The sequence below is a fragment of the Nelumbo lutea genome, chromosome 4, assembly GCF_056320005.1.
Source record: "Nelumbo lutea isolate HS-2025 chromosome 4, American lotus-T2T, whole genome shotgun sequence".
In the NCBI taxonomy this organism is placed as follows: domain Eukaryota; kingdom Viridiplantae; phylum Streptophyta; class Magnoliopsida; order Proteales; family Nelumbonaceae; genus Nelumbo; species Nelumbo lutea.
In genome coordinates, this window is record NC_142687.1 from 88536082 (window position 1) to 88563481 (window position 27400).

General features: G+C 38.5%; 1 protein-coding gene across 2 annotated transcripts; it reads left to right on the top strand.

Annotated features, from left to right (window-relative positions):
* On the top strand, positions 1 to 27400 carry LOC148861636 (chaperone protein dnaJ GFA2, mitochondrial-like). 2 transcript variants are annotated; one of them, XM_088984799.1, is made up of 18 exons: positions 1 to 294; positions 453 to 546; positions 668 to 742; positions 912 to 1003; positions 1112 to 1195; positions 1316 to 1354; positions 6773 to 6883; positions 10449 to 10499; positions 10666 to 10753; positions 10880 to 10944; positions 11070 to 11144; positions 15854 to 15926; positions 17973 to 18064; positions 18167 to 18238; positions 19252 to 19308; positions 26443 to 26491; positions 26830 to 26896; positions 27018 to 27400. In XM_088984799.1, exons 1-18 carry the CDS (start codon positions 232 to 234, stop codon positions 27118 to 27120), a joined length of 1350 nt encoding a protein of 449 aa, XP_088840925.1. In that variant the 5' UTR covers positions 1 to 231; the 3' UTR covers positions 27121 to 27400. The 2 variants fall into 2 exon arrangements, with proteins under 2 accessions (XP_088840925.1, XP_088840926.1); XM_088984800.1 differs by having other exon boundaries at positions 52 to 254.

Genomic DNA, 27400 nt, shown 5'->3' on the forward strand with positions numbered 1-27400 from the left:
AGGATTTCCTCGGCAGAGGGTTTCCACGGGCAGACCAGGAACTAACCGTCTCCGGGAAACTATCGAGAAAAATGGAGCTTTCTAGACCATTCGAACAGAGAAGAAAAAAAGGAGCTGGTTCTGGGGGCTCAAATTTCCCCCGAACTCTTGGGGTATTTCCGTTATTTAGGGGTTTTACCCATCCGATTTGACCACCGTCTCTGCTTTTTCGCTCTCAATCTCGAGTTCGAAATGGTGCGCTTTGGTTGTGCTAGGTGGGCATACTGGTTTGCTCGACGTTCTTTGGGTTTGGAGGTCGTCAACGGTTCTTTCGATATCGTTATTATATTATTGATTGGATTGAATACCGTTATATACCTATGCTATTTTCCTTGTTGGGTTTTTTATTGATTGATTTGTAAGTGGATTCTAGTGGAGGTAATTCTCATTTCCTTCTTTTCCCCCCTGAGCAGTTCCATAATTCAGTTCATGGAGGGGGTTGCAGAGGATTTTCTTCCGGAATTTGTAGTTCTTCTCGGATTTTGGGATTGCAAAATTCGGATAATGGTAATCCGACGTTGACTTTTCACACCCAGGCTTGAATTCTCTCGTTATAAGTTGTGAACGAAGGTATCTTCTATTTGTTTGTTGAGGCTTGCAATTGATTTGGGCCATTTTGATGCCGCAGTGAAACGAAAGGATGCAGTATGGGGTGAATTTTTACATTGCAATTTGGGGCCCAGGAGGTCCTTTCATGGAACAGGTTTTCCAAAAACTTCTGTTTGCTTGCACTTCTGATGGTTTATTCTTCTGTCTTTTATAGTTATTTATTTCTCTACTGTGCTACATGTATGGGATACTTAATGGAAATCTTCTTTGATTCCTTAAGGTAAAAAAACTTAAATAAACATGTATCTGTGCATGTTCGTTAGGGTCCATGCATATGGCCTCAAGGGATTACTATGATATACTTGGAGTAAGCAAGAATGCAAGTGCATCAGAAATCAAGAAAGCTTACTATGCGGTAGGTTTCTCCTTCAGAACTTTGATTATAGTAAGCCTTTTCAGTTATTGAACTGTCGTCGACCAGATGGTTTATACCTTCCATGATTTCTTTGCATGCATTGTGCAGCTTGCAAAGAAGCTACATCCGGATACAAACAAGGATGATGCAGATGCAGAAATAAAGTTTCAGGAAGTGCAAAAAGCCTACGAGGTATTCTTCTTTTCTTTAGCTTGTAACAAATATATTTTTTTAATATTTTGTAAACATATGCATCCCTCAATAATTGGTGCTAAAAGGGTAATAAAAGGTTAATCTTTTGCTGTCTTGTAGGTTCTAAAGGATGAAGAGAAGCGAGCCCTTTATGACAAGGTGCAGAGTTTGTTTTCTTTCACCACACCTATTTTTTTTTTTCCTATGAGTAATCAAAAGATTTTATTAATTATAATGACATAGGAAACGAAAACTTCTCTTCTTTATGATGAAGTACCTCATTCTCAACAATTAAATACAAAGTTCTTTCACAAAAAAAAAAAAAAAAAAGACAACTCTTTGAGGGAAAGGGGCCCAATCCATAAAGCGAGCCAGTAGCATCCATCCACAATTTGATTGAATGAAGGATTTTTCTTTTTCTTCTTCCTTAGTAATAATTATTTCTTTTTCTGTCAAATATGTGCTGGTTTCACTCCACCCAAACAGACTAGCAGTATAGCACAAGGAACCATTATCCAGATATAACGACTCCTATAACTAAATGAAACAGAAGGTCAAGATGAAATAGCACCATAAATGGTAGAAGGACCCATCAAGATCCAGAAAGAGAAGAAAATAACTTACAAACTGGAACTATAGGACAACCAAGGCACAAAGATTAAAATAGCTATCCAGGTTACAGAGACGGAATCCCAAGATATTTCCCAAATTATCCCCCAAATCCTCCCTAGAGACATGTTTAAGTTCTGGAGTTGCAAGAATCCAATCTGCAATCAAGTTGCTGACAGCTGCCACAATCTTGTCCAAATTTCACTATTTTTCTTCAAAAACTCTTCTGTCTCCATATATTCCAACAAATTGCAAACGGTATATAGCTCCAAACCATTTTTGCTTTCCTGCAGCAATGCCTGGCTGAAAGTTTGAGACTCCAAACATGGAAGTAAATATCCTCCACAAGAATTCAGCAATCTTGCAAGAGGTAAAAAGATGACTGACAGATTCCTCCTGTTCTTTGCAAAGGACACACATATTAGCCAAGCTGAAGCCCCTGGATTTGAGATGGTTTATGGTCAGAATACCATCCATGGCAACCAGCCAGGCAAACGCTTCAATCCTTGGGGGAACCGGATTTCCCCAAACAACATCTACCTGATCTGAATCTGAAATATTTCTGATGAGAGCCATATAACAAGGTTTAACAGAAAACTTCCCATTTGAGCATTCTTTCCACCAGAATTCATCCTTTGATCGAGCTGAGATCTTCACTTTCTCTAACCTCTCCAAAAGGGTAATGCATTCCTCCAATTCTCTATCCAGCAAAGGTCTCCTGAACTTTGGACACCAGACCAATTGTTTCCCCATTCTCTCATAACATTGGCTTATGGTTATTTCAGGTTCAGATAACCTATACAGACTTGGACAAAGCTCACACAGTTTACCTGCTCTGCACCAATCATCCTCCCAAAGCCTGATTCTTGCTCCATTTCCAACTGAGAAGCTTGTTAGACCCCTGAAATCCTGATTGAATTTGATGATCCCCTTCCATATACTCATCCCATATGAAGACCCCACCTCCCTGGATTCCCACCCAAACCTCACCCTCCCATACTTACCCACCACCACTCTTCCTCCATAAAGAGTTTTCCTCCCTCCCTAAGCCAAATCTCCACAGCCACTTTCCAATTAATGCCTTGTTAAAAATATTTACTCTCCTAAAACCCAAACCACCCTTCTCCTTTGGTCTACAAACTTTCCCCCAGCTTACCAAGTGAAACTTCTTTCCCCTACCTTCCCCACACTCATTCCCAAAGAAAATCCCTTTGATTTTTTTCAATTCTTTCAGCCACTTGTGACAGAATCCTATGTAAGGATAAGTAGTAAGTCTGTCGTCCTGAGAGAACACTCTTTAAGGTTATTCTTCCCCCCAAAGATAAGTATTTTGCCTTTCAACCATCCTGCCTCTTCTCTTATCTTTCCACAATTGTCCTCCATAATGCATCTGATTTTGAGGATCCCCCAATTGGCATCCCTAAATATATCAAGGGGACCTCTCCAATTTTACATTCAAAGGCGTCAGTGCATTCCACTAGAACCTCCCTTTCAACCCTCCAAACTCCAATGAAAACACTTTTTCATAGGTTCACCTTCAGCCCTGTCAACAGCTCAAAGTTTTGCAAAACTGCCCTCAAATTTAAAACCTGCTCAAGTGAAGCATCCGAAAAAAATCAAGGTATCATCTACATATTACTTATTACAGATGAGAGATACATGGTCCATCTCTGCCCACTTTGAAGCCTTCAATTAGACCCAACTGCTCACTTCTTTCTAGTAATAGATTCAGAACTTCCGTAACCAAGACAAAGAGCATGGGAGATAGAGGGTCTCCTTGCCTTAAGCCCCTTGAAGCTTGGAAGAATTCTGAAGAGATACCATTAATAAGAATGGAATATGACACTGTAGATATACATGCAAACATCCAGCTCCTCCACTTCTTGCTAAATCCCATCAGCCTTTGTATTTTTCACTATTTCTTCTAGAAATCCCCACTCCACATGGTCTTAGGCTTTCTCAATGTCAATCTTGCATTACCAACCCAGCTCTTCCACTCCTTATTCTGGAATCTATACATCCACTTGCTACTAAAACTCCGTCCAAAATCTGTCTACCTTCCACAAAAGCCATCTGAGATTACCCCACCACCTCATGAAACACTTTCCTCAATCTTTTTGACAGAACCTTGGCTAATAATTTGTAAGTGCTGCTGATCAAACTAACTGGCTTGAAATCCTTCAGCTCTATCGCGCCACCCTCCTTTGGGATTAATGATATACATATAGCATTAGCCGTTTTCTCCAGAGACTTTTCCCTATGGAACTCTTTGAACATTTGATCAAACTCATTCTCTAGCATATTCCAACATGCCTTTATAAACGAGAGATTAAATCCATCTGGACCCGGGGCCTTATCCCCATTTATTCATTTCAAACCCTCCTTAATTTCTCCCAAATCAAAATCTCTTTCAAGCCAGGTTGCTGAGACATCACTAAGCTTCCTTGGAGCCATCTCCCCAATAGACATCCAGTTCCAAATTCTTGAAGAAAATAAATTCTTGTAAAAATCTACCACCTTGCTTTGAATTACATTCCAATCCTCCACCATCTCCTCCCCCACCTGAATTCTAGAGATAAAATTTCTCCTCCTTCTAGCATTATTGTAGGCATGAAAGAAGGCAGTGTTTTTATCACCTGTTTTCAGCCATGTCAGTCTTGATTTATGTCTCCATTTCTCGCTTTCTCTGTAAATTATTCTTTTTAATTCATAACCCGGCCTTTCCCTTTCAATCTCCTCTTCCCGAGAAGTAGTTCCTTCCTCCTCCAACCTGTCCAAGAGAGCCATTTTTTCTAATATTTCCTTCTTTTTTCTTCCTTTATCCCCTAAAACTGCTGAACTTCAACCCTGATTTCCCCTTTCAGCAATTGGAGCCTCTTGACCAGTCTAAAACCTGCTGACCCTTCTACTTGTATTTCACCCCACTTCTCTTCTACCCACTCTAGGAAATGTGGGTGATCAAGCCACATGACCCACAGCCTGAGGATGGAGTAAAATTTTGGGAGGCTCTTTGTTAGAATTATATACTTTGTATCATGTTTCCTAGGCTTTATTTCCTAGCCTACCAAAAACTTCCATGTCATCCATGGTGTTAACACTTTGCGTCTCTGTTGTGATTTTTGTTTCATAAGGGGTCTTAGAGATCATGAATACTTGGGACATGTCAATCTTGTTGACCATGCTAAAGATGTTATTTCTCAACCACCATTGGTTTCATCACCTTTTTGTCTTTCTTGGGTTTTTAATTTTAGAAGGGTTCTTAGGGATCCCAAGTACTTGGGACCTGCCAATCTATTTGATCATGTTACAGATGATATTCTCAACTCCCTTGGTGGAGACTTCGGAATATGGGCCCCATCCCTTTAGGCTCAGTTTGGGAAGAGTGCAAATACAGATATGTACACTGCAAATAGGCACATAGGGATCAACTATTCTGGGCAGACTCGGGATGATCTCTGTAAATTGGAAAAAAACTGTAGTTCACTTTTATCTAATCTATTATGAATCTGTAATTCTTTTCTCTTAATGAAATGAAATGCCTTTGATTACTGATAAGAGAAAATATGTACACTGCAAATACAAGGTTTAAAAATACCGTGTATAAAATTTTGTACTGTACATATTTGTATTTGCACTCTTCCCAAACTGAGCCTTAGAAACCTTCTTTTTCCCCTCAAAAAAAAAACAAATGATTTAATGAATAAATCCTTTTTGTGGGAAGTGGCTTGTTAAATTATCAACATTGCTAAGATGTCTTAATAAATAGAAGAGCCTTGTATCTCAATACCATTGTTTTTTCTCATGTATGAATTAAGTTAATGATATTCTGAGATGGATGAGTGGAAAAACTAGAAAGGATAGGGTCAGAAATGACATCATTCAAAGGAACCTAAGAGTAGCTCCAATAGGTGATAAAATGAGAGCAAGACTGAGATGGTTTGGTGACATGCATAGATGGGGTTACACCAAATTGAGATTGTGGGTGACTCTAAATTGTTGATTGAGTGGCTGCAATTTGGTAAGTTGAGAGCCTGAATTTATAGACAGCCCATAAGGGAAATCCACAATAACAAGGGAGATAGGTGCATGCTTCAAATGGACAAGGAGATCAGCTAATGGTTTAGCTGACCCGTTGGCTAAACAAGGGACTGTGAGGGAGAGTATGTTCTGGGCAGTTTTGTAATAAAGATAACTGGGGGCTCAACACCTACTTAGGGGTCGATAGCTGTATTTAAATCTGGAAAGTTATTTTTAGTTATTTAATGAAGTTACCCTTTCCAATAAAAAAAATGCATAGATGACCATCTACAGCACCCATAAAAAGAAGTGATCTCTTGCATGTTGAAGAGGCTAGAAGGGCTAGGGGCAGATAAAAAAGGACATAGGTTGTAGTAAGGAAGGATTTAAGCACTCATAATTTAAGAGTGGATATGGAACTAAACAGAATAGAATGGTGAAAGAGGATTAGAAGCTTTTGTAACTGATTGTAACCTTTGCTACTTTTTTAATAAAATTTCTTGCTGATAAAAAAAAAGAAAAGAAAAGAAAAGAAAGAGGATTAGAAGCTGATCCCATATAGTGGGAGTAGGCTTAGGTCATTGCTTATCATGTGTTATGATGATGATGATATATGAAATCTATCAAAAAACAGATGATGATGATATATGAAAACTGCTAGTATGTGTTAATGTGGGGGAAATGGTTAGTTCATATCTTCTCATTTGTGCATCTCTTCCATAAAAAGCAATGAGGATATGCCTATCATCTCTTAATTTCCTGTTCATAACTTCATATGTTGATTTGGCTCAAAGCACAACTACTTCTAGCTGTTCTTTAAATCTCAGTTTTATATTTGGTATTGCTATATTGTTATCAAGGTTTTGTCTGTATTTATGATTTTTCTGGTTGTTTTACTATAACTATCTTTCTAATTGTTATCATGACATTCCTTTTGTATAAAATATTCAGGTTGGTCCCGATGCATTTGAAGAGCATGCTCATGGAGGTGGTCCTGGTGGTCCATTTGGACCTGGATTCAACCCGTTTGAGGACATCTTTAATGGTGGTGGAATGAATGATGTAAAAGTTCTACTCTTGATGTCTTCATCTTTTTATATATTAATATAATATTTCTTAACTTTTCATTAATTAAAGGGATTGAATATCTTTTATTTTTCTTTCTAATGCTCATTGTTATAGGTAATTAGCTTAGCAAAAATTGAGGGATGTAAGGGAAAGTCTTTTATGGGGATCACCTGGGCCAGAAATGAAATTGTAATTTCTCTTTAAGTTTGGTTCTAGTAAAAGGTAGCTTTATATACTTGGCCTGCAGTCCAGGATTTTGTGTAGTGAGGAGAGTTTGATGCTAATACAACAAGTCATGTTATTTATCTAAAAAAATTGTTATAGGTGTAAAGCTAGAAGAGTGAGAACCTCCTAAACTAAAATTCATGGTTTATGCTCTTGTTGGTAAGTGCAAAAAGTTGGTGCACATGGCACCATGACAGCTGAAAATGAAAACATGTTTCACTATCACCTTCTTCACAGGTGACAAATAGGGATTCAGCTTTACTAATTTATATAATTTTTTTTTCAAGAAACTTGATTGATGTTATTTGTGGGGATATGAGGATGACATTACTAAGGAGACCATACACCTTGGTGTTGGTGGAATCTCAATTGTCAGGTCTTTGGGCCTGCCTCATAATCTCTTTCTCATGGTCTCATAAACTCAGCTGCTATAGTTTTATATGTTGTAGTCTTTGTGAGCTTAGGAGCTGTATTCGAAATAGTAGAGAAGAGAAGAAGACCTTTGAAATACTGCGAATGTCGAACTGAATAGCTCAATCGACAATACTGTTATTTATATTAGAATGTAGTACAATGATACAAGGAATTATTGGAATGCCCTTAATTAGTGATGGGACACCCAGACAACTTAAAACATTAAACAGGCTTAGGCCCATTAACACAGGCCCAGTACAGGATAACTTAAACTTAAGTATAGGCTAATAAGAACTCTTATCAACCGAACACTCATACATTAAGAGACTTCAATCCAACACTCCCCCTCAAGCTAAGCATGGATATCAATCATGTTTAGCTTGCCAAGTATGTCCCTGAACTTTGTTGCTGCTAGCCCTTTAGTCAATACATATGCAATTTGCATCTCAAATGGAGTATAAGGCACATAGAGTTCTCCCAAGACAATTATCTCTCTAACAAAGTGTCGATCAATTTCAATATGTTTTGTCCTGTCGTGCTGCACGAGATTGTTGGCAATGTTGATGGCAGCTTTATTGTCACAATAAAGCCTGAGAGGACCTTCAACCTTAATGCCAAGCTCATTAAGAAGAGTTCTGAGTCATAAGAGTTCAGCAACCCCGTGGGCCATAACTCGATATTCTGCTTCTGCACTTGATCTAGCCACTACATTCTACTTCTTACTGCGCCATGTGACCAGGTTTCCTCCTACAAATGTACAGTAACCTGAGGTTGATTTTTTGTCTCCAACATACCCAGTCCAATCTGCATCAGTGTAGGCTTCAATTTCAAGTTTACTGTTTTTTCTTAATAGAATTCCCTTCCCTGGGCAAGTTTTCAAGTACCTGGGAATTCTTTCAACTGCTCTCATGTGAGGGATCTTTGGTGAGTGCATGAATTGGCTAACAACATGCACTGCATAGGCAGTTTCTGGCCGAGTAAAGGATAAAGTATATAAGCTTTCCTACCAATTTTTGATATCTCTCTCTATCATAGTAGTCCTCACCCATTGATTCTTGTAGGCCATGGTTCTGTTCTATTGGAGTGTCTGCTGGCCTGCATCCCCATCATGCCTGTTTCCTCTAAGAGATCTAGCACATATTTCTGCTGACATATGTAGATTCCTTCTCTTGATCTAGTAACTTCAATCCCAAGAAAATTTCTCAGATTTCCCAAGTCTTTGATCTCAAATTCTGAAGCTAGGAACTCCTTCAGTCTCTTTATCTCTTCCAAGTCATTCCCGATAATCACCATATCATCCACATAAACAATGAGTGCCGTAAGCTTGCTATCCTGTTTCCTTGTAAACAAGGTATGATCTGCACCACTCTGAGTGTACCCCACTTTCTTCATGGCCATACAAAGTCTTTCGAACCATGCCCGGGGAGACTGCTTCAAATCATATAATGTTTCCTTAGTTTACACACCTTCTTGCCAATATCATAGCCTGGTGGAGGTTCCATGAATACCTCTTCATGAAGATCACCATTTAGGAAGGCATTCTTCTCATCTAGCTGATGAAGTTCCCATGAGAAATTTGTTGCAAGTGACAATAGAACCCGGATTGTGTTGAGCTTTGCTACTGGGGCAAAGGTTTCTTTGTAGTCAATTCCTTCCTTTTGAGTAAATCCCTTTGCCACAAGTCTGGCCTTGTACCTCTCGATTGATCCATTCTCCCTGTGCTTTACTATGAATACCCACTTGCACCCAACAGTGCCCTTCCCCTCTGGCAGGTCCGCTAATTCCCAAGTTCTTGCTTTCATTAGGGCTTTCATCTCTTCATTCATAGTTTCTTTCCACCTTGGATCAGATGCTGCCTCTGAGTACTTAGAAGGAACACGTACAAAGAAAAGAGCAGACACAAAAGAGTGATAGGCAGGAGATAATTGTGAGTAAGAAACAAAATAAGCTATGGGATGCCAGGTGGTACAAGAACGGACAGGCTTACGAAGAGCAATAGGAAGATCCAAATCCGAAGTATGTGAGTCAGAATTACCTTGAGTTGCAGAGACAGATTGATTTGAGTTCAATTAGTTGCAGTCATGAGGTTGAGAGCCCTTTTTCCTTCTGTTGTAGGTAAGTATCTCCTTCTGTTGCCTACTGGAATCTTCAGGAACAACTGTTGCATCAGGAGGAGTAACTGGCACATTTGGAGCCTTACTAGGTTGACCCAGAATGTCACAGCTAGGAGTAGTGGAAGGTAATGGAAGACCTGAGTCAGATAGGGGAACAAAACAGGAGGGAGAATGAGAATCCTCTTCCAATCCACTAGTCTCCCCCTGAAGAGGATTCTGATAAGACTGGAAATAGGGTTGAGACTCAAAAAAGACTACATCTCTGGTGACATACTTTTTCTTGGAGACAGGATCATAACACTTGTACCCCTTTTGTATAGGAGAGTACCCCAAAAATATTCCTTTTGTAGCCTTGGGATCCAGCTTGGTTTTCTTTGGATCCTTCACAATACTGTTATTTATATTAGAATGTAGATCCAAGTCTTTTGAAAAGTATTGTTGTGGATTTTGTTGAGAACTTGCATGTACAGATAAGGTAAAAGATCAACCTGAAACATACTTATCAGATTCAAACTTGAAACTGGATTTCATAAATGTGTATTCTTGTTGAGTCCAGATCTAACTATATCTGACTGAACTCAACCTGTTAAGATCACTAGTTGTTATGTGCTCTTGATATTAAATTTAAGCCAAACTTTGATTATTTCACTCCCTAGTTCTTCTCATTTTATCATGTACTGAATCTGGTTTAGGTTGTAATGCATCTGTTCTTCTAGAAATTTTATCTTCAGATTGTTAATCTGAAACTTGACATCTTATTTGGTCTTTTGCATGCTTGATTTGGGGCGTTATTCATCGGAGATCAGTTCTTCAAGAATATTTTCAATCAGGGAGGCTTCGGTGGGCAAGATGTCAAGGTTTGAATGTCATGTTATATATATATGCATATATATATACACATATATATATATATAGTTCGTAACTTGATACCATCATGAAGTTGGTTGTTTGAAAGTTTATCCTTTTGTTTCTTTGATGTTCACTCTCATTATTATTATTATTATTATTATTATTTTTGCATAGGTTTCGCTTGAGCTATCATTCATGGAAGCTGTCCAGGGTTGCACTAAAACTGTGACATTCCAAGCTGCTGTACCTTGTGAAACTTGTGGTATAATAATTATCTTTTCTCTTAGCAAGTTTTAATTATTGTTGTCAGTTCTGTTAGCTCTGTAAGATTGGTTGAATTATAACATAATTATATTTCTTTTAACATTCATGTAACTATTTTTTGCAGGTGGAACTGGTGTGCCTCCTGGGACCAGGCCAGAAACATGTAGACCTTGCAGGGGCTCTGGAATGGTCAGTTTTCTGCGAAGACACTATTTTCTCTGCATTTGGTTTTTCTTCTTCCATTTTCTTTTATTGGTATGTATGCGCATCTGCATGCTTGTGTATATTGATGGGGTTATCTGTCACATGCACAGATATTCATGCAGAAGGGACCATTTAGGTTGCAGACCACTTGTACACATTGTGGTGGAACTGGAAAAACTGTAACGGTATGATGGCATAATGTGTCTGTTTGTTGAATTATTGTTTTGAATGGATCTGATACATTGTTCACTTGGTAACCTTGTAAAAAATCAAAGCAGTTATTTCACTTCACATATATCTTGTGGAATCAGTCGGTGTTTCTGTGATTTCTGTTATTGATTGTTAGTTTGTGTCATTAACCTCACCTCTGTGTATGCATTACTGTACCAACTATGCTTCCATGAGCAACTGCATTTTGTTTCTTTTACAAGATGCAAAATATTAGATATCTTCATGAATGAGCTTATTCTAATTGTTTGTATGCTGAAAAATCATGTTCTGTATGTGGTGTATTTTGGGGAAATCCATGCATTTTGCATATCAAGCATATACCATGGTTGTCAAGGTGTTTCCTAGGTGCCCTACACCTGCCTAGGTGATAAAGTTCACTTGGTTGGGCGCCTTGCCTAAATGCCATGGCTTATATAAAAAAACATCTTCTAGGTAATTAGGCACCCACCTAGGTGACAAAAATCACAAGGCACCTTATTGTCAAGGTATTGCCTAGGTGATAAAGTTCACTTGGGCACCTTGTCTAAATGCCATGGCTCATATAAAAAAGGCATCTTCTAGGTGACTAGGCACCCACCTAGGTGATAAAAATCACAAGGCACCTTATTGTACTGTTATCAGTGTACTTATTACTATGTAGGCACAGCTACATGTTATTACCTAATGGTTCTACTGTGTTAGAACCTATTATTAGAGGTGATCATGAACCTATTATTAAGTATCCCAACTTTTCTTTTATAGTTGAGTACTTGTTGCTCCCTTGCTCTTCCTATCCGATGTGGGACAAAATGTCTAGTTTTCAACTTCCAATACACCTAGATGTCATTTTCTAGACAACCCATTTAATTATCTCCTTGTCTATTTTGAAATTTGAAATTTAAATTTTGAAAAGACATTTATATCTTACTGGAAGCTGAAAAGGCATTTAAGTTTTGGAAAGTTCAGTGTTGTACTTCAAATAAATGATTAGATTCAAACTTAGAAAAAGAAATGAAGAGACATCACAAATATTTGTATTAGATCATATTATTATACATATACAGTATGCTCTTGATAGTTTTTTTTTTTTTGGTAGAAAATGAGGGATTTTGTTCAATGAAGGTGGCTGAAATACATAGTATTCATGAATCAAAGTCTGAGCAGGCCATTTAGGGATAGGAGAGCTATCATAGAAGAAAAACTGTTGGTGATGGGCTTGCTGGGCTAGAATATGAGCCACCCTAATTGCCAGTCTTTTGCAACCAAAGCATCAAGGACTCCACGAGCATTTGATTCTACTATGAAGTTGCAATGGCCAAGGCGGGAAGCTTCTAGGAAAACCAATTTGATAGCTCTACTCTTAGTGTTGTCCATCGATAAGCTGCAGTTGGGAAAGCCTCTCATCATGATAAGGGGACCCTGCTGGTCTTGGATGATGCAAGCAAGGCCAACTACCTGAGAGGAAGGGGAGGAGCTAGTGTCACATCTGACCTTGAGCCACTTCCAATCAGGAGGGGACTAGAGGGCCGGCTGGGGCAGAGGCTAATTGAGCAAGGAGGGCTCTGGAAGGACTAGGAATAGCTCCATGAGAAGAGAAGCACTATGATTCATGACTATAAGAGGGTTATGGGAGTGACCATTTGAAATTAGGTGAGCCTAAAGCTTTTGGTCATTATAGAGGAATCCAGTCTCAACCCAATCTGCAAATTGAGAAACATGAATGCTATCAGTTTGGATATGCAGGGGGCATGCGAACCAGATAGCCTGGGAGAAGGGGCAATGGAAAAATATGTGGATAGTGTCCTCAAGGGCATCATTACAATGACAACAGAGGGATGTTCGCTCCATGGGAAGAGGCAATGACATCGGAGCAGCTTCTCTAAATAAAATTTGCCACTTGGGGGTGGGTGTCTTTGAGTTTCCAAATGACTTTCCACAGGGTTGGTTGAGGCTGGGTTGGGGCTGCTTGAGGTTTTGACTGTCTAGTTGCCAGGCTAGGTGGTAACCAGACTTAATAGTATAATTGCCCCTTCTGTGAAGAGACAAAGTAACAGTGTCCTGGGGGTCTTACCAACTGAGAGGGAAAGAGAATGGCTACAACTTTAGCATTGGATAAAAGACCTCTAATTAATGGCTCATTCCATTTGATTTATCAAAAAAAAAAAAAGCGGCTCATTCCATTTGCAGGCTCTAGGAAGGATGAGGTCAGACACCGTAGAGAGGGTATAGTTAGGAGGCTGGGGGTAATGATTCTTTGCCCAAGGAATGAGGTGATCCAGGGGTCATTCCATATTTGGATTTTTTATCCATCACCCACCTTCCAAATTATGCCTTGTTTCAATAAAATCGAGCCTAGATTGAAGGATTCACCTGCCCTAGGAGGCATTGCCCAGGTAGTAGCCTCGAGATGGGAGCTGTGGGTAGAATAGATGGGCTTCATTAGATTTGCCCAAAGGCAGTGATCATCATGGAGGAGATGCCATGCTGTTTTGGCAAGCAGGAAAGAATTGAAGAGCCCTAAATCCTGGAAGCCAAGACCACCCGAAAGATGTCTTACAACTGATCCAAGTAATCTTCTTCTCACCGGCCTTTTGGCCCCAAAAGAAGGAAGAACACTTGTTTTGCATCTTCAAATAAGGCTTTTAGGGAGTCTAAAGTGTTGCATAGAGTGTAAGCTAGGAAGAAGGAGATGATGACTTTAAGGAGGGCGTCATTTTTAGCTTATGTATGGTTAAAACTCTTCTAACTATTGAACTTGGTTATAACTTGATCATGAATAAATGAAAAGGGTTTGACTTTTCTCCTGTCAATTGCCATGGGGACTCCCAGATATTTGCTTTGGCCTTTAGCCTCAGGATTGTGGAGGATTTTGGAGATAATTTTGCAGAATTCTTGAGGTGTGTTGGAGCTGAAGGTGATCTCTAAGTGTCTAAGATCTGCTTAAGAAAGTTGTCATTGATGATGATAGTTTTCAAGAAGAGGATAGTGTTATCTTCAAGAGAAAAGGTGGAACTGAAGCTGATCTGCCGATTTTAAGGCCTTGAAGAACTGTCTGGTACCTCTTTGGGGAATTATATTGCATTTGCTGCAGCCGTTAATGAGGATTGAGTAACTCATTGTGGAAACAAAATTGATTGAAATTGATCTGTGGGGCAGGAAACCCCACTGGCTGAAGGATGACTAAAAAAGAAGGCCATTCAAGTCAATCAATCAGAAGCTTTGTTCATATCTAGTTTCATATGGAAATTGTTGCCTCTCTTGAGGTGCTTTAAGTAACATGAGCAATGAAAGTATTCTCAGAGGTGGCTCTGTTCTAGATCTGGATGAGGACTGTTTGTGCGGAATCAATCAATATGTTGAGGGAGGGTTTCAATCTATTCACCATGCACTTAGAGAGGATTTGATAAGAGTGTTTGAGAGGCTGATAGGCCGATAGCCATGCATGTTGACAGGATTCTTCAACTTCAGGACCAGAGCAATGTGGGTCCAGTTGAGGTAAGCTGGGACTGAAGCATTTTTTTGGATAATTAGCAGAGCTTTTATTAAAAGTAAATAGCAGAAAATACAACAGAAATGAGGGAGGGGGCTGAAGCATTTTGAAAGCATTCCTTGATTACTGTAGTAACATCCAAGCTGATGATGTTCCAATAACGTTGAAAAAACACACTGGGTAAGCCATCTGGACCAGGAGATTTATGGGGTCCCATTAGAGAGGGTGGCTTGATTGATTTCTTCATCAGTCAAGGGCTGGTAAGATTGTGGATTGTCTCGTCAAAGAGGTGGGCCTGGAGGTTTTGGAGAAAACCAGTATCACTGTTTGGATAAGAGGAGGTGAAGATAGAATTAAAGTGGGGGATAACTTCACCTTCAATGTCCTTCTCAGAAGAGAGCCAGGCCCTGGATTTGTCTCACAGATGAAGAATTCTGTTATGTTGCTTTCTCACAATGGTGGAACGGTGAATTCTGTTTTGGATAGTTGATTCTAAGAGTAATTCATAAGAAAATGATGTGTTATTCTTGCTGGTTTGAAGACCTAACTCCCTTATTTTAGGATATACTCTACCAAGATAAATTTATTTGCAGTCAGGTAAGTTGACCTCCAAAATGGAGAAAATAGCCTCTTAAGGAGAGTTTTAAATCATCAGACGCGCTTTTTGATCTGATGCATGCTTATGCTCCAAATGTAATATGGACTTTTACATGGAAACTAAAGGTCTAAGTTGTATGTTTTTTAGCCATCAGCTATAGTCATGGTTGAAAGTATCAATATGTGCAATATGCAAAAACCGCATGTTGTGTGATTCAAACAACTGAAAATCTTTTTTTTTTTTTTTTTTTTTTTTTTAACTTTTTAAACTGAGGTTCAACCATAAACATGTTAGGAGGGATTCTTATGTTTGTACATAAAGACACTCTAGACGCTGTAAACAGTGTTTCGGTGCGTTCAAAAACCAATACAATTGTGATACTTTGGACCTTGCTTGTAGTTATTCAGGTGCCACCAGTAGTGCTTATTTTTTTTTTTGATGAATGAAGAAATTTATTAAATCACACCAGTAGTGCTTATTTGGTATCTGTCATCTTTCATTTCATTTTTCATATTTTTATTTTTTTCTTAAAAACTTTCATGGCTTCTATTATTGAACTATTACATATAATTGTGTTCTGTATATTTTGTCTACAGAGCTTCTGTAAGTCATGCAAGGGTGAACGCGTTATGAGGGGACAGAAGTCTGTCAAGTTGGATATTGCACCAGGTGAGTTTGAATTGTCTCTTTCACTTCTGGTTGCATGTGGTTATTCTGATTACTTTCTTGTTTTTTTTTTTTTTTCTCTTATTCTTGTTCCTTTGTTGGGTAATGAGCTTATATTTGATAGAAAAAGCCATTAAGGTGGCATTTTTTCCATTATCTTATATTTTATTGTTTTACACATGGTCTTCTTTTTGAGAGGTTAAAATGTATTTTCCTCTGATTTTCACTTATTTTTAGTACTGTTTTAGAATAATGTTTCAAAACCCGGATGAGAGATTGACTGATCAATAGAGGTAGATTGGTCTGGCTTTGTTGCAGTTACTAGACTATGGAAGATCAACCCAATAATGTCCATATTGCTTAAAGATAGCAGGTAGAATGGAAGATTTAGTATTAATTTGATAAACCAGAAGAAGAAAATTGAAACCAAACTTACAATGTTCTCAACTTTTTCATGCTTTTTTGGTCATTTTTCGTAAGTGATTAATGGCAAAACATTTGAATGAACACTTTTAATCGGCTTTGTCTAATGTCCTCTGTTCCTTAATAACATGATAAATTGACTCTTCTACCATCTCGTTGTAAGTATTAGATTCCCTTACTGTAACCGTCAGGTGTTTTTTGAGCAGCATAAGCTATAAACTAACTCTGAGACCCTGTAGGTCTTCTGCCCTATTTAGGGGTGGGACTTAAACCACAGGCCCACCTCTAATGAGTTTAATGACAAAAAATATTGACCTAAATTATGTAGTTGGCCAAGCAACTCACATGATAATCACAAGCATAGTTACTAGGAAATCTGTTTGGTAAGTTTGGCAACAATTCCTGCTTTAGTAGAGTTAAATGTAGTTGTTTTCCCTGTTCCATCCAAGTATATGTCTTAGAACATTTCCTTGTGGTTTGAAATGAGAAGCTAATATATCCATTTAAGCAGTCTATTTTGTTTATCTCTTTGTTTCTGCTTAAATGTATTCCATTCATTCCACCAGGATGCTCACTTTGTGGTTCTTCTTTATCCTTTGGCATTTGTTCATTGAGAAGTAATGCATCAGGATTTCTCATTATTTCATATTGCCCCTTGCCAAATTTATAAATAGTTTTTTCCCTTTTTGTGTTTTATTTATGTTGTAAAACCAGGTGATTAGAGAATATTGTTAGACAAGAAATTTGGATAAATAGACACAGTTCACCAAAATAGTTCTTAAAATATGGGCTTTTTTCAAAGAGGGAAAACGTCTTCTTTGGGAAAGATGGGGTAATATGTTTCTGACTTTCCATAGTTGAGAATATGTTATTACTCGTGTAACTGAACTTAAAATTTTAAGCTCTACTCATTCCATTGGAAATTTTTAATAGAATGAATGAATATTCTTACCTTCTTTCCTTTTGATAGGCTATAATGAACATTATCTTTGTAGTCTTTCTGGTCAATACTCAATAGTTGGTTTCTAAGGCTCAGCTTGAGAAGAGTACAAATACAAATATGTATGGTGCAAATACAGGTTTAGAAATATGCAATACAAGGCTTTGCACTGTACATATTTGTATTTGCACTCCTTCCAAACTGAGCCTAAGGATTCAATGTGTGTACGCTTCAGCAAATAGTTTGGCTGATACTTGAGTCAAACAAGGGCCAAATTAGAAATCACTTTTGTTTTTTTTTGGCTCAATTGTAATATAAACTTCAGCAACTATGCAAGCTTTGTACGTCTTTATTGTTCATCTTTAATAAATTAATTGTTACCTATAAAAGAAGTTTGTTGAAGGCATGGTTTAATCATCTTCATTTATCTTAGAATCTATGCCATTTTTGGATGGGTATGTTCCCATATAAACAATGTAATAGAATTGATATGATTGGTTGTCTCATTCTCATCATCAAGTTCTTGACATATCCCTATTTCTGTGCTTTCCAACAGGAAGCAGTTACCATGTACTTACACATGGAACCATAAGGGTCCCAAGGGGGAAAACAGTTCTGTCTTCTATTGTGTGCTTCTTGCAGTTAACAAGAATGTTTAATTTCTTTGGTTTCTTTGGTGCATATAGGAGTGGATGATAATGAAACCATGAAGGTGTTTAGAAGTGGTGGAGCAGATCCTGATGGCAATCAACCCGGTGATCTCTATGTTACAATAAAGGTGACTTCTCTAATTTCTATTATCTCTGATGTTTTATGTTTGTGATGAAAGTTGCCATACCTTCTTTGTTGCCCAAAATTTAATGTCATTTTTCTTTTCTAGGTCCGGGAAGACCCTGTTTTCCGAAGAGAAGGTCCTGACATCCATGTTGACACTGTTATTAGTTTCACTCAGGTACTTCAAACTGAACCTTTCCTGTATGTTCCAGGAAAAATTAATATGTTCTATACAATGGAAGGCAAAAAGTTTTAATAAGTCTAATATGAGATATTTCCTTTAGATGTTCTATTATTGATAGAAATATATTTTCTGTGGGTGGTATTCATGCTTCTCTATGGAGAGAACCACAAAGTCATTGCATTTGCAAATTATTTATTAAACAGTTAAAGTCGAAAAATTGGATGATCTTTGACTCGAATGTGCCATTTTTTACGGGGAGCCTGAGTCAGTTCCACATAGGGATGAACAACAAAGTATCGATACGATATGCCCCGTATCGGGCGTGTCGTATTGCATCATTTGGTCCCCGTACACCTGTTTACAGGTGTTTTCTAGAACCCATTTTTTAAATAATATATAAAGATATGTTTAAAACTGAAACTTGAAAAACACTAAAAAAAATAAAAGGAGTATGGTTCAAAGCACTCAAGCTCCTATGCTTATACACAAAGGTGTATTGATACTTTGAACCTTGGGGATGAACACTATGCCAGGCTGGGCTAAGTTAGACCAGACCTAGCCCAAACATGAAGACTCTGGCTTTGGGCTGGGATGATGAGGTCCGAAGTTGGTCCAAGATGCTAAGCTGAAACCAATCCCAATTTGGTGTATTAGAATTGTGTTAGCCTGAATTAATAATGCATACTGGGTTGGGTTTCTAGTGAATGAAATTTTAGTTTTGGGGTTATGGTTTGGAGCCACTTGATTAGGTAATGAACTAAACAACTAAAATGATTTGATTCTTAATTCTTCTATATATTATTTAGTACATGGTATAATACATACATATATGTATTTTTAGGCCGGGCCAGGCCCAGGCTGACTTGAGCCAGCCTGGTCCCAACTTTTTTCCTATATGTAAAGCTGGGCCTCTTGCCAGCCCAGTCCAATACTCCCCTCTAGTTTCACATTCAGGATCTTTAACCTTGTTCAAGGGGTTTATAAGTGATCTGTTTGCTCTTGTGCAGGCAATTCTAGGAGGAACTATCCAGGTCCCTACTCTAACAGGCGATGTTGTTCTCAAGGTTGGATTGAAATCTAATGCATGTTTATCACATTGAGCAGTGAGACTATCCTTTTACCATTAAAGCAATTGTCCACCTCTATTTACTTTTGGATTTTGCACTTCTTTTTCACTTTTATTTTCATTTCTTGTCCTTTCATCATTTCTTCACCTCCACCTTGGTCCTATATGATACATGGGATTTCTTAAAGTTGTACATGCAATGTATATGCATGTGTCACATGCTAGTGCAATTGAATGAGACACATTTTACTCGACTCGGGAATTTTTTTTTTTTGGTAGTGAATAAAAAAGAAAATTTGTTAGGTTGTGCTTGTTTTGAAGGAAAAGTAGGGAAAAGAAGAGAAAGGTAGGAAAACCTTTTTAAACCTTGTATTAGGTTTCCCTGCTTTTCCCTTCCTTTCCCTACGTTTTCCTTCAGACCAAACATAGCTTAAGAAAGAAGAGAATAAGATTACATTATTACAATTAGACCTGTCCATGGGCTGGGTAGCCTAGCAAGCTTGCCTGGCCCAGCCCATTTTAGACCCAGATTGATAATATTATAAATAATAAAATATATATATATATATTAGTAATAGGTATTAGGTAATAACTTGTGATACTATTTTGCCTTTTTGTATTTTGTGTGATTTGTTTTCAACCAAGGTGTATAATTGTATTTTGGGCAGCAATATTTTTGATGTGCAAAATGTGTGATTGGATATGAACAACTCAAAAATATGAAATTAGAAGATAGAACTAAGATATTGCATAATGTATACTACTACACTGGGCTTTGGGCTTTATAGACTTGGGCTTGGCCTCGGGCCTGGATATTTTGTTAATACTTAAAGTAGTCAATCTAGACTACAATCAGTGTTGAATTAAATAGAAAAAAAAGGATGAAACATTGAAGAGAAGAAGAGAAGAGAGGAAGAGAGTTTCAGAAAAGAGAGAGAGAAGGTCATAATTTCTGCCGACCCTCTCTTAGTATTTATATAACTTTTGGCTAACTGTAAAAGGGCTGAATTGCCCTTATTGCTTACATGGCAAATAGAACAAGAGATAACTAATAATAAAGCTGAAATAACTACCAACTAACACTGTCATATCTAACGGAAATATTGCTGCCATACGAACATTGTGGGGACCACATCAGTGGGTCCACATCGGTGTTCTCTTCACTCCCCCTCAAGTTGGGAATAGATATGTCATTCCCAACTTGCATAGATTTGCCTCTGACTTCTTCCTTGGAACAGCCTTGGTGAGAAGATCTGCAAGCTGCATCAGTGGGGTCCACATCAGTGTTCTCTACACTCCCCCTCAAGTTGGGAATAGATATTTGTCATTCCCAACTTGCATGGATCTGCCTCTAACTTTTTCCTTGGAATAGCCTTGGTGAGAAGATCTACAAGCTGCATGCTGGAGGTGATATACGGAAGACACACTTTTTGAGATGAAAACCCTTTCTCTGACATAATGTCGGTCTACTTCAATATGCTTAGTTTTGTCATGATGTACCGGATTATGAGCTATATTAATAGTAGTCTGATTATCACAATACAACATTAAGGGCTTCTCATAAGCAATACCCAATTCAAATAGTGATTTCAGCCATAGGATTTCAGCCACACCATTAGCCATGGACCTGTATTCAGCTTCTGCATTAGAACGAGAAACAACACTTTGCTTCTTATTCCTCCAGGAGACCAGGTTACCTCCTACAAAAGCGGAATATCCAAAGGTAGACCTTCTATCATCAATACTCCCAACCCAATCAACATTTGTATAAACATCTATCTTCATGTAATTATTATTCTTGAATAGTATAGCTCTACCTAGGCACCTCTTCAAATATGCTAATATCCTCTCAACTACAAGTAAGTGAGTAGTCCTAGGAGAGTGCATATACTAATAACGCTGACCGCATAACTGATGTCCAGTCGTGTGAGACAAAGAGGGGTTTTCCAACTAACCGTTGGAGCATAGCTTTATCTTCAAGTGGCTCTCCACCCTTTGCACTGATCTTGTGATTTTGTTCAATAGGTGTATCTGTAGGCTTAACACCTAACTTTCCGGTTCTAACAAATCTAGAACATACTTTCTTTGGGAAACAAAAATCCCATGTTTAGACTTAGCTACCTCAATATCTAAGAAGTATCGTAGTTCTCCCAGATCCTTCACCTCAAATTCTTGATGAAGGAGTTGTTTGAGAGATCCAATCTCACCGTTATCATTCCCTGTCACTACAATATCATCCACATATACAGCAAGCAAGGTCAAGGAAGAGTCTACTCTTAATGAACAATGTATGGTCTAATTGGGCCTGTACATAACCAAACCTTTCAAGGGCTTGCTTGAATCTATCAAACCAAGCTCTGGGGGGCTGTTTGAGTCCATACAAGGTTTTATTCAACCGGCAAACCTTCTTTCATGTGTCTACATCATAAAATCCAGGAGGCAACTGCATGTAGACTTCTTCCTGCAAGTCTCCATTAAGGAACTCATTTTTAACATCCATCTGGAACAAGGGCCAAGAGTAACTGGCTGCAAGGGACGATAAAACTCTAATAATGGTCATCTTTTCTACTAGAGCAAAAGTCTCCAAGTAGTCTATACCATAAGTCTGAGTAAATCCCTTTGCAACTAATCGAGCCTTATACCTTTCAATGGAACCATCAACACTATGTTTCATAGTAAATACCCATCTACATCCAACTGGTTTCTTCCCTTTAGGCTGGTCAACTAGCTCCCAAGTATTATTCTTCAGAAGAGCATCCATTTCAACCTTCATTGCATCTTTCTACTCAGGAACTGACAAGGTCTCTTGCACTGTTCTGGGGATAGGAATATCAACAATAGATGTGAGGAAGGACCTGTAAGAGGGGGACAAGTGATCATAGGACAAGAATTGGGAAATGCAGTGGACTGTGGATGTGGTGCAACACTGTTTGCCTTTACGGACTGCAATGGGGAGGTCAAGATCATCCAAAGGAGGTAAGGGCTCAACAGTGGAAGGTATCTCAGTGGAACCTGGATCTGATAAAGGAATTGTAGTACCTGGATCTGGATCTGTAGAAGGAATTGGGGCTAGCCTGGACTGCTGATGACCGAAATCAACCTGCCTCCACCGCCTGTGATAGACTCTCAAATCCCGACACCTTTGACCACCCTCCCGATTACATCCCTCATCATTAAATGGAACAGGTAAAGGAACTTCTGATGAGTTAACCCCACACTCACTACTCTCCCCCTGAGGAGAAACCCTAGGATAATAGGGTACATCCTCGAAGAAAGTAACATCCATAAAGACAAATCTTTTCTCAGAAGTGGGTTCATAGCAGCAATATCCCTTTTGAATTTGTGCATAACCGAGAAAAATACATTTGGAGGCCTTAGGATCAAATTTGGAACGATGAGGTCCAAGAATTTGAACAAAGCAACTACAACCAAAGGTTTTAAGGGGAACAGTAAACAAGTCTTTATCAGGGTATAGGAGGGTAAATGGAGGCTTCATGCCAAGAACCCGTGAACGAACTCAGTTAATGAGATACACTGCTGTAAGAATAGCATCTCCTCAGAATGAATAGGCACATTAGAGTTAAACATGATGCTTTTGGCCACCTCCAATATGTGCCTATTCTTCCTCTCAGCAACCCTATTCTGCTGTGGTGTATGCGGATAAGTACTTTGGTGGATAATCCCATGGTCAAGCAAATAAGAGGCTAATTGATTGGCAAAGTATTCTTTCGCTCGGATATGAAGATTTTGATTTTGACCTCAAATTGGGTTGAAATCATCTGATGAAAGATCTGAGTCAAAGTAGGAACCTCATCTCGAGAATGCATAAGGTAAACCCAAGAAAAACGGGTATTGTCATCAACAAACAACAAGAAATATCTGTACCCCCCATAGTAGTGATGTGATACGGACCCCAAACATCAGTATGCACAATATCAAAATGACTATTACTTCGTTTATTACTCAATGAATAAGATGTTCTACAATGCTTTGCAAGCTCACAACTCTTACATCTCAAATTGGACATTTGAACAGACTCAAATAAATCAGGAAACAAACTCTTCAAAGACTGAAAAGATAAATGACCCAATCGGTTATGCCAAAGCATAACCTGACTAATAGACTGAGAAACAAAAGACTTCCTATCTTCACTGTCTTCCCAATGTGAACTCTCTCAAAGCAGATAAATCCCATTCGTCTCACGGCCAATCCCGATCACCTTCCTTGTCTCCAAGTCCTGAAAAACAAATCGGTCAGGGAAAAAGGTTATTAAACAATTCTGACGCTTTGTAATGCTACTGATTGAAAGTAAGTTAGTATTAAGCTTAGGAACATGTAGAACTGAAGATAAGGAGATGGCATTAGACAACTTGATGTCTCCCTCGCCAGAAATGGGAACAAGGGAACCATCAGCAATGGACACTTTATTTCTGCCAAAAGATAAGTGATAGATAGTGAATAGTGATGGCAAGCCAATCATATGATCAGATGCACTTGAGTCTATTACCCAACAATGTTCAGTGTTACTTGGAGCTAAAGCATGATAAGTTGAGGCCCGGGTATCTGAATGAGCAAAAGCTGATGTGGGAGCTGATGGCAACTAAGATGATTGAGTCAGGGCAGCCTAAACAACAGCTAGGATGTCTAGGGGTGTGCCTTTTGTGCCTAATGAGGTGGCACAATCAGTATTAACAGCCATATTAGCATTACCCCTTTTGTTCCTGAGTTTTGCTGGGACTAAATGAGGGTGCAGCTTTCAACAGGTGTCTTTAGTATGCTTGGGTTTCTTGTAATGTCACATACTAGATCCCGTTTGTCTTCCTTCTTTATATCCCTCTTCGTATCACCCCCAGACTTAGGTTTGACTGTTGCCAAGGATGGTGGAAGGGCTGATGCTGCATCATAACCTTTCTCCTAGTCTCTTCACTATGTACTAAGGAGTAGGCTTGTGATAGGGTCACATTGTCTCTTGTCAGTAGTTTCTATCTCACAATATCATACTCAAGATTCAAACCAGCTAGGAACTCAAGCACCCTATTAGTCTCAACCTGCTTTCTATGAGTCTGTGCATCCTTCTGGCTTTCCCACTCAAGTGTTTCTAGGTGGTCAATTTCATGCCACAAAGATTTTAGTGTAGAGAAGTAAACCGAGACTGGTTTCTCTCTTTGCTTAAGGTTGTTAACCTCACATTTCAGTTCATAAGCCCTAACAACATTAAGGGGTTGGGAGTAGGTATCTTTCATGACATCCCAGATTTCCTTAGCTGTTTTCGCCCACAAATAGTTCTCCTAAACCCATTTGGTATAGGTTTGGTCCTCCTTAGTTGGTTCTTTCACATCTCCCAACAAGTAGCTTAGTTTTCCTCTACCCCCAATGGCCATCATGGTCGATTGATGCCCATTCTAGGTAGTTTGATCCATCAAACTGAACTGCTGTAATCTGAAAGTTATTCTCAGACATGTTACCATAATTGCTAGTCTCAAAAACACCTTTCCCTTGACTGTTGAACTCTATTCTTGACCAAGAATTAATAAAAAAACCCTTTTTTTAATTACTGGAATAAGAGAAACAACACCCAAACAACTAATAACAGCCGGCCTAGGTCTTCCAAAGAACACAGAAAACAGAATTCTGAATGAAACCAGTTCAAATTCTGATCTGAAACAAATAACAGTTCTGAATTTTAGGGTTTTCTCTCAAAACCCTAAAGAAAACACAAAAATTCTCCAGCCGCACCTCTCAGACTAAACCAAGATGATATTTTCTAAAAGGAATCACAAGAAAAAAGCTTACTTTATGAAAAAATCTCTGGTCACCAACTTCTGGTTGATGCAAAACACTAATCTTGAGAATCCGAAGCTGCTTCTGATTTTTCCTGACTATCGGAACTCTCCCAGACTTCTACAATCTCTTTAGTAGCAGCCGCACACTACCAGTAACCTCCAAGAATCAGCCGATCCTCCTTTCTTGTTGAAAAACTTCCAAACCTAGGAGGTTCTCATGCAGTTGGACTAATCAAACTAGCATAAGAGCTCCTAGGTCGGCTCTGATACCAAGTAGTCAATCTAGACTACAATCAGTCTTGAATTAAAAAGAAAAAAAGGATGAAACATTGAAGAGAAGAAGAAGAGAAGAGAGGAAGAGAAGAAGTACAGGAAGAGAGTTTCAGAAAAGAGAGAGAGGGTCATAATTTTTGCTGATCCTCTATTAGTATTTATATAACTATTGGCTAACTGTAAAATGCTGAATTGCCCTTATTTCTTACATGGCAAATAGAACAAGAAATAACTAATAATAAAGCTGAAATAACTACCAACTAACACTGTCATATCTAACAGAAATATTGCTGCCATACGAACACTGTGGGGACCACATCAGTGTTCTCTACACTTAATAAGTGGTAAAGCCTGGCCTGTGAACAAGTTTAATTACAACAGAGACGATAAAGAATGAACCATAAAATAAAAAGAAGTAAAAAACAGACCCAAATATCGAACTTCTTTCTCAGCCCTACACAAACCATAAATAAACATAGAAGGTTCCCATCGCTGACCATACCCACACCCAAGATTACAAACAGAACATCTTCAAACCCCCAAACTCCCAAGACTGACAACTCAACCAATCCATAGAATCCAAACCTCCAAAAAACCTATAGATATAACCTACTTCCAAAGGCCAAAATGAAATAGGATTAGCTGAATGCAATAGCTGTTTAGTGGGCTGTGGAACCAATGATAATGCCCCACACCAGTCATAAGATACATGGGGCCCACAACCATTCAATCTCTCACGGTGGGCCCCATGCATTTTATGATTGGCATGGGGCATTATCATTGGTTCCACAGCCCACTACACAGCCATCTTGTTCAGCTAATCTGATTTACCATTATTGCATGAAGATTACCCAACAAGTAAAACAAATTCTTGCATGAAGATTACACAACAAAATATCCCATTATTAAACATCTCTACTAAGTGGAGTAGGATCTGCGTTGCTTCTCTCAAATATCCTCTTTGTATTCTTAGATATACTTTGGCACAAAGAATGACTGTTGGGTTTCCTTGAGAAAACTGTTTTTTCATAGTCCAAAAACTTGGGTGGCATGATTAACTTGTCTTTGCTTTGCAGATCCGCCCAGGCACCCAACATGGTCAGAAGGTCGTGCTGAAGAAAAAAGGTGAGAACTGCAAAGTTGTGCTTGTGTCTGCAACATCTTTTGGTTTTCTTCTCTATTTTCCATATGAATTGAAAGAAAAGAAAAGAAAAATTGCAATTTCCATTACTTTGGACTTATTTTCAGAGAAATCACAAATTTCTTCTTGTGATGCACAAAATCTTACATGTCTGTTCATCACAGGTGCTGATAAATTTTTAATCTGCGAGGTTGAGACTGTGAGAAATTTTAGTAGATGAGGCTAATAGATTTTTAATCTACTGGTGGATGAAGCAATGCATTTCTTTTTACACAAAACTTGATGCTCATATACTAAAATTCTGACTTGTATTCTCTTGCAGGGATTAGAACAAGGTGCTCTGCTTCATATGGGGATCAATATGTGCATTTTAATGTCAGCATTCCCTCGTAAGTTCCCAGTTTCATTGATCTTATATTTTCTTGGCAAATTTGATCCAGACAGCATTGGATGTTTTTTTTCACTAGTTTGAGTATGATTTTTGAGCAATGGATTTTGTATCTTTTACAGGAATTTGACTCAGAGACAACGTATGTTGATTGAAGAATTTGCCAAGGAGGAACAGCGAGAATATGATAAAGGTGCTGCTACTGCTGCTGGAGCATCTAGCTGAGTAAAATGGTTAATGCCCAGTGGCTCAAATTTTTGTAGGAGAGATAGGTTTCCTATTGAGGCACATTTAAGTTATTTAAGCTGAAGTCCGTTGTCCATTCAGCATTTGAAGGTAATATTGTACATATATATATTTTCACAAAGAAAGATCGTTGGCGTTTGCAGTTGTTGCACTTGCACCCGGCATTTCCCTGATATGGGGGGTGCAGGTTTGATATCTTTGTTATCTGATCATATGGTTCACTAGAAAGCCAATGGAGCTAAGGTTTGAAGTATTGAAA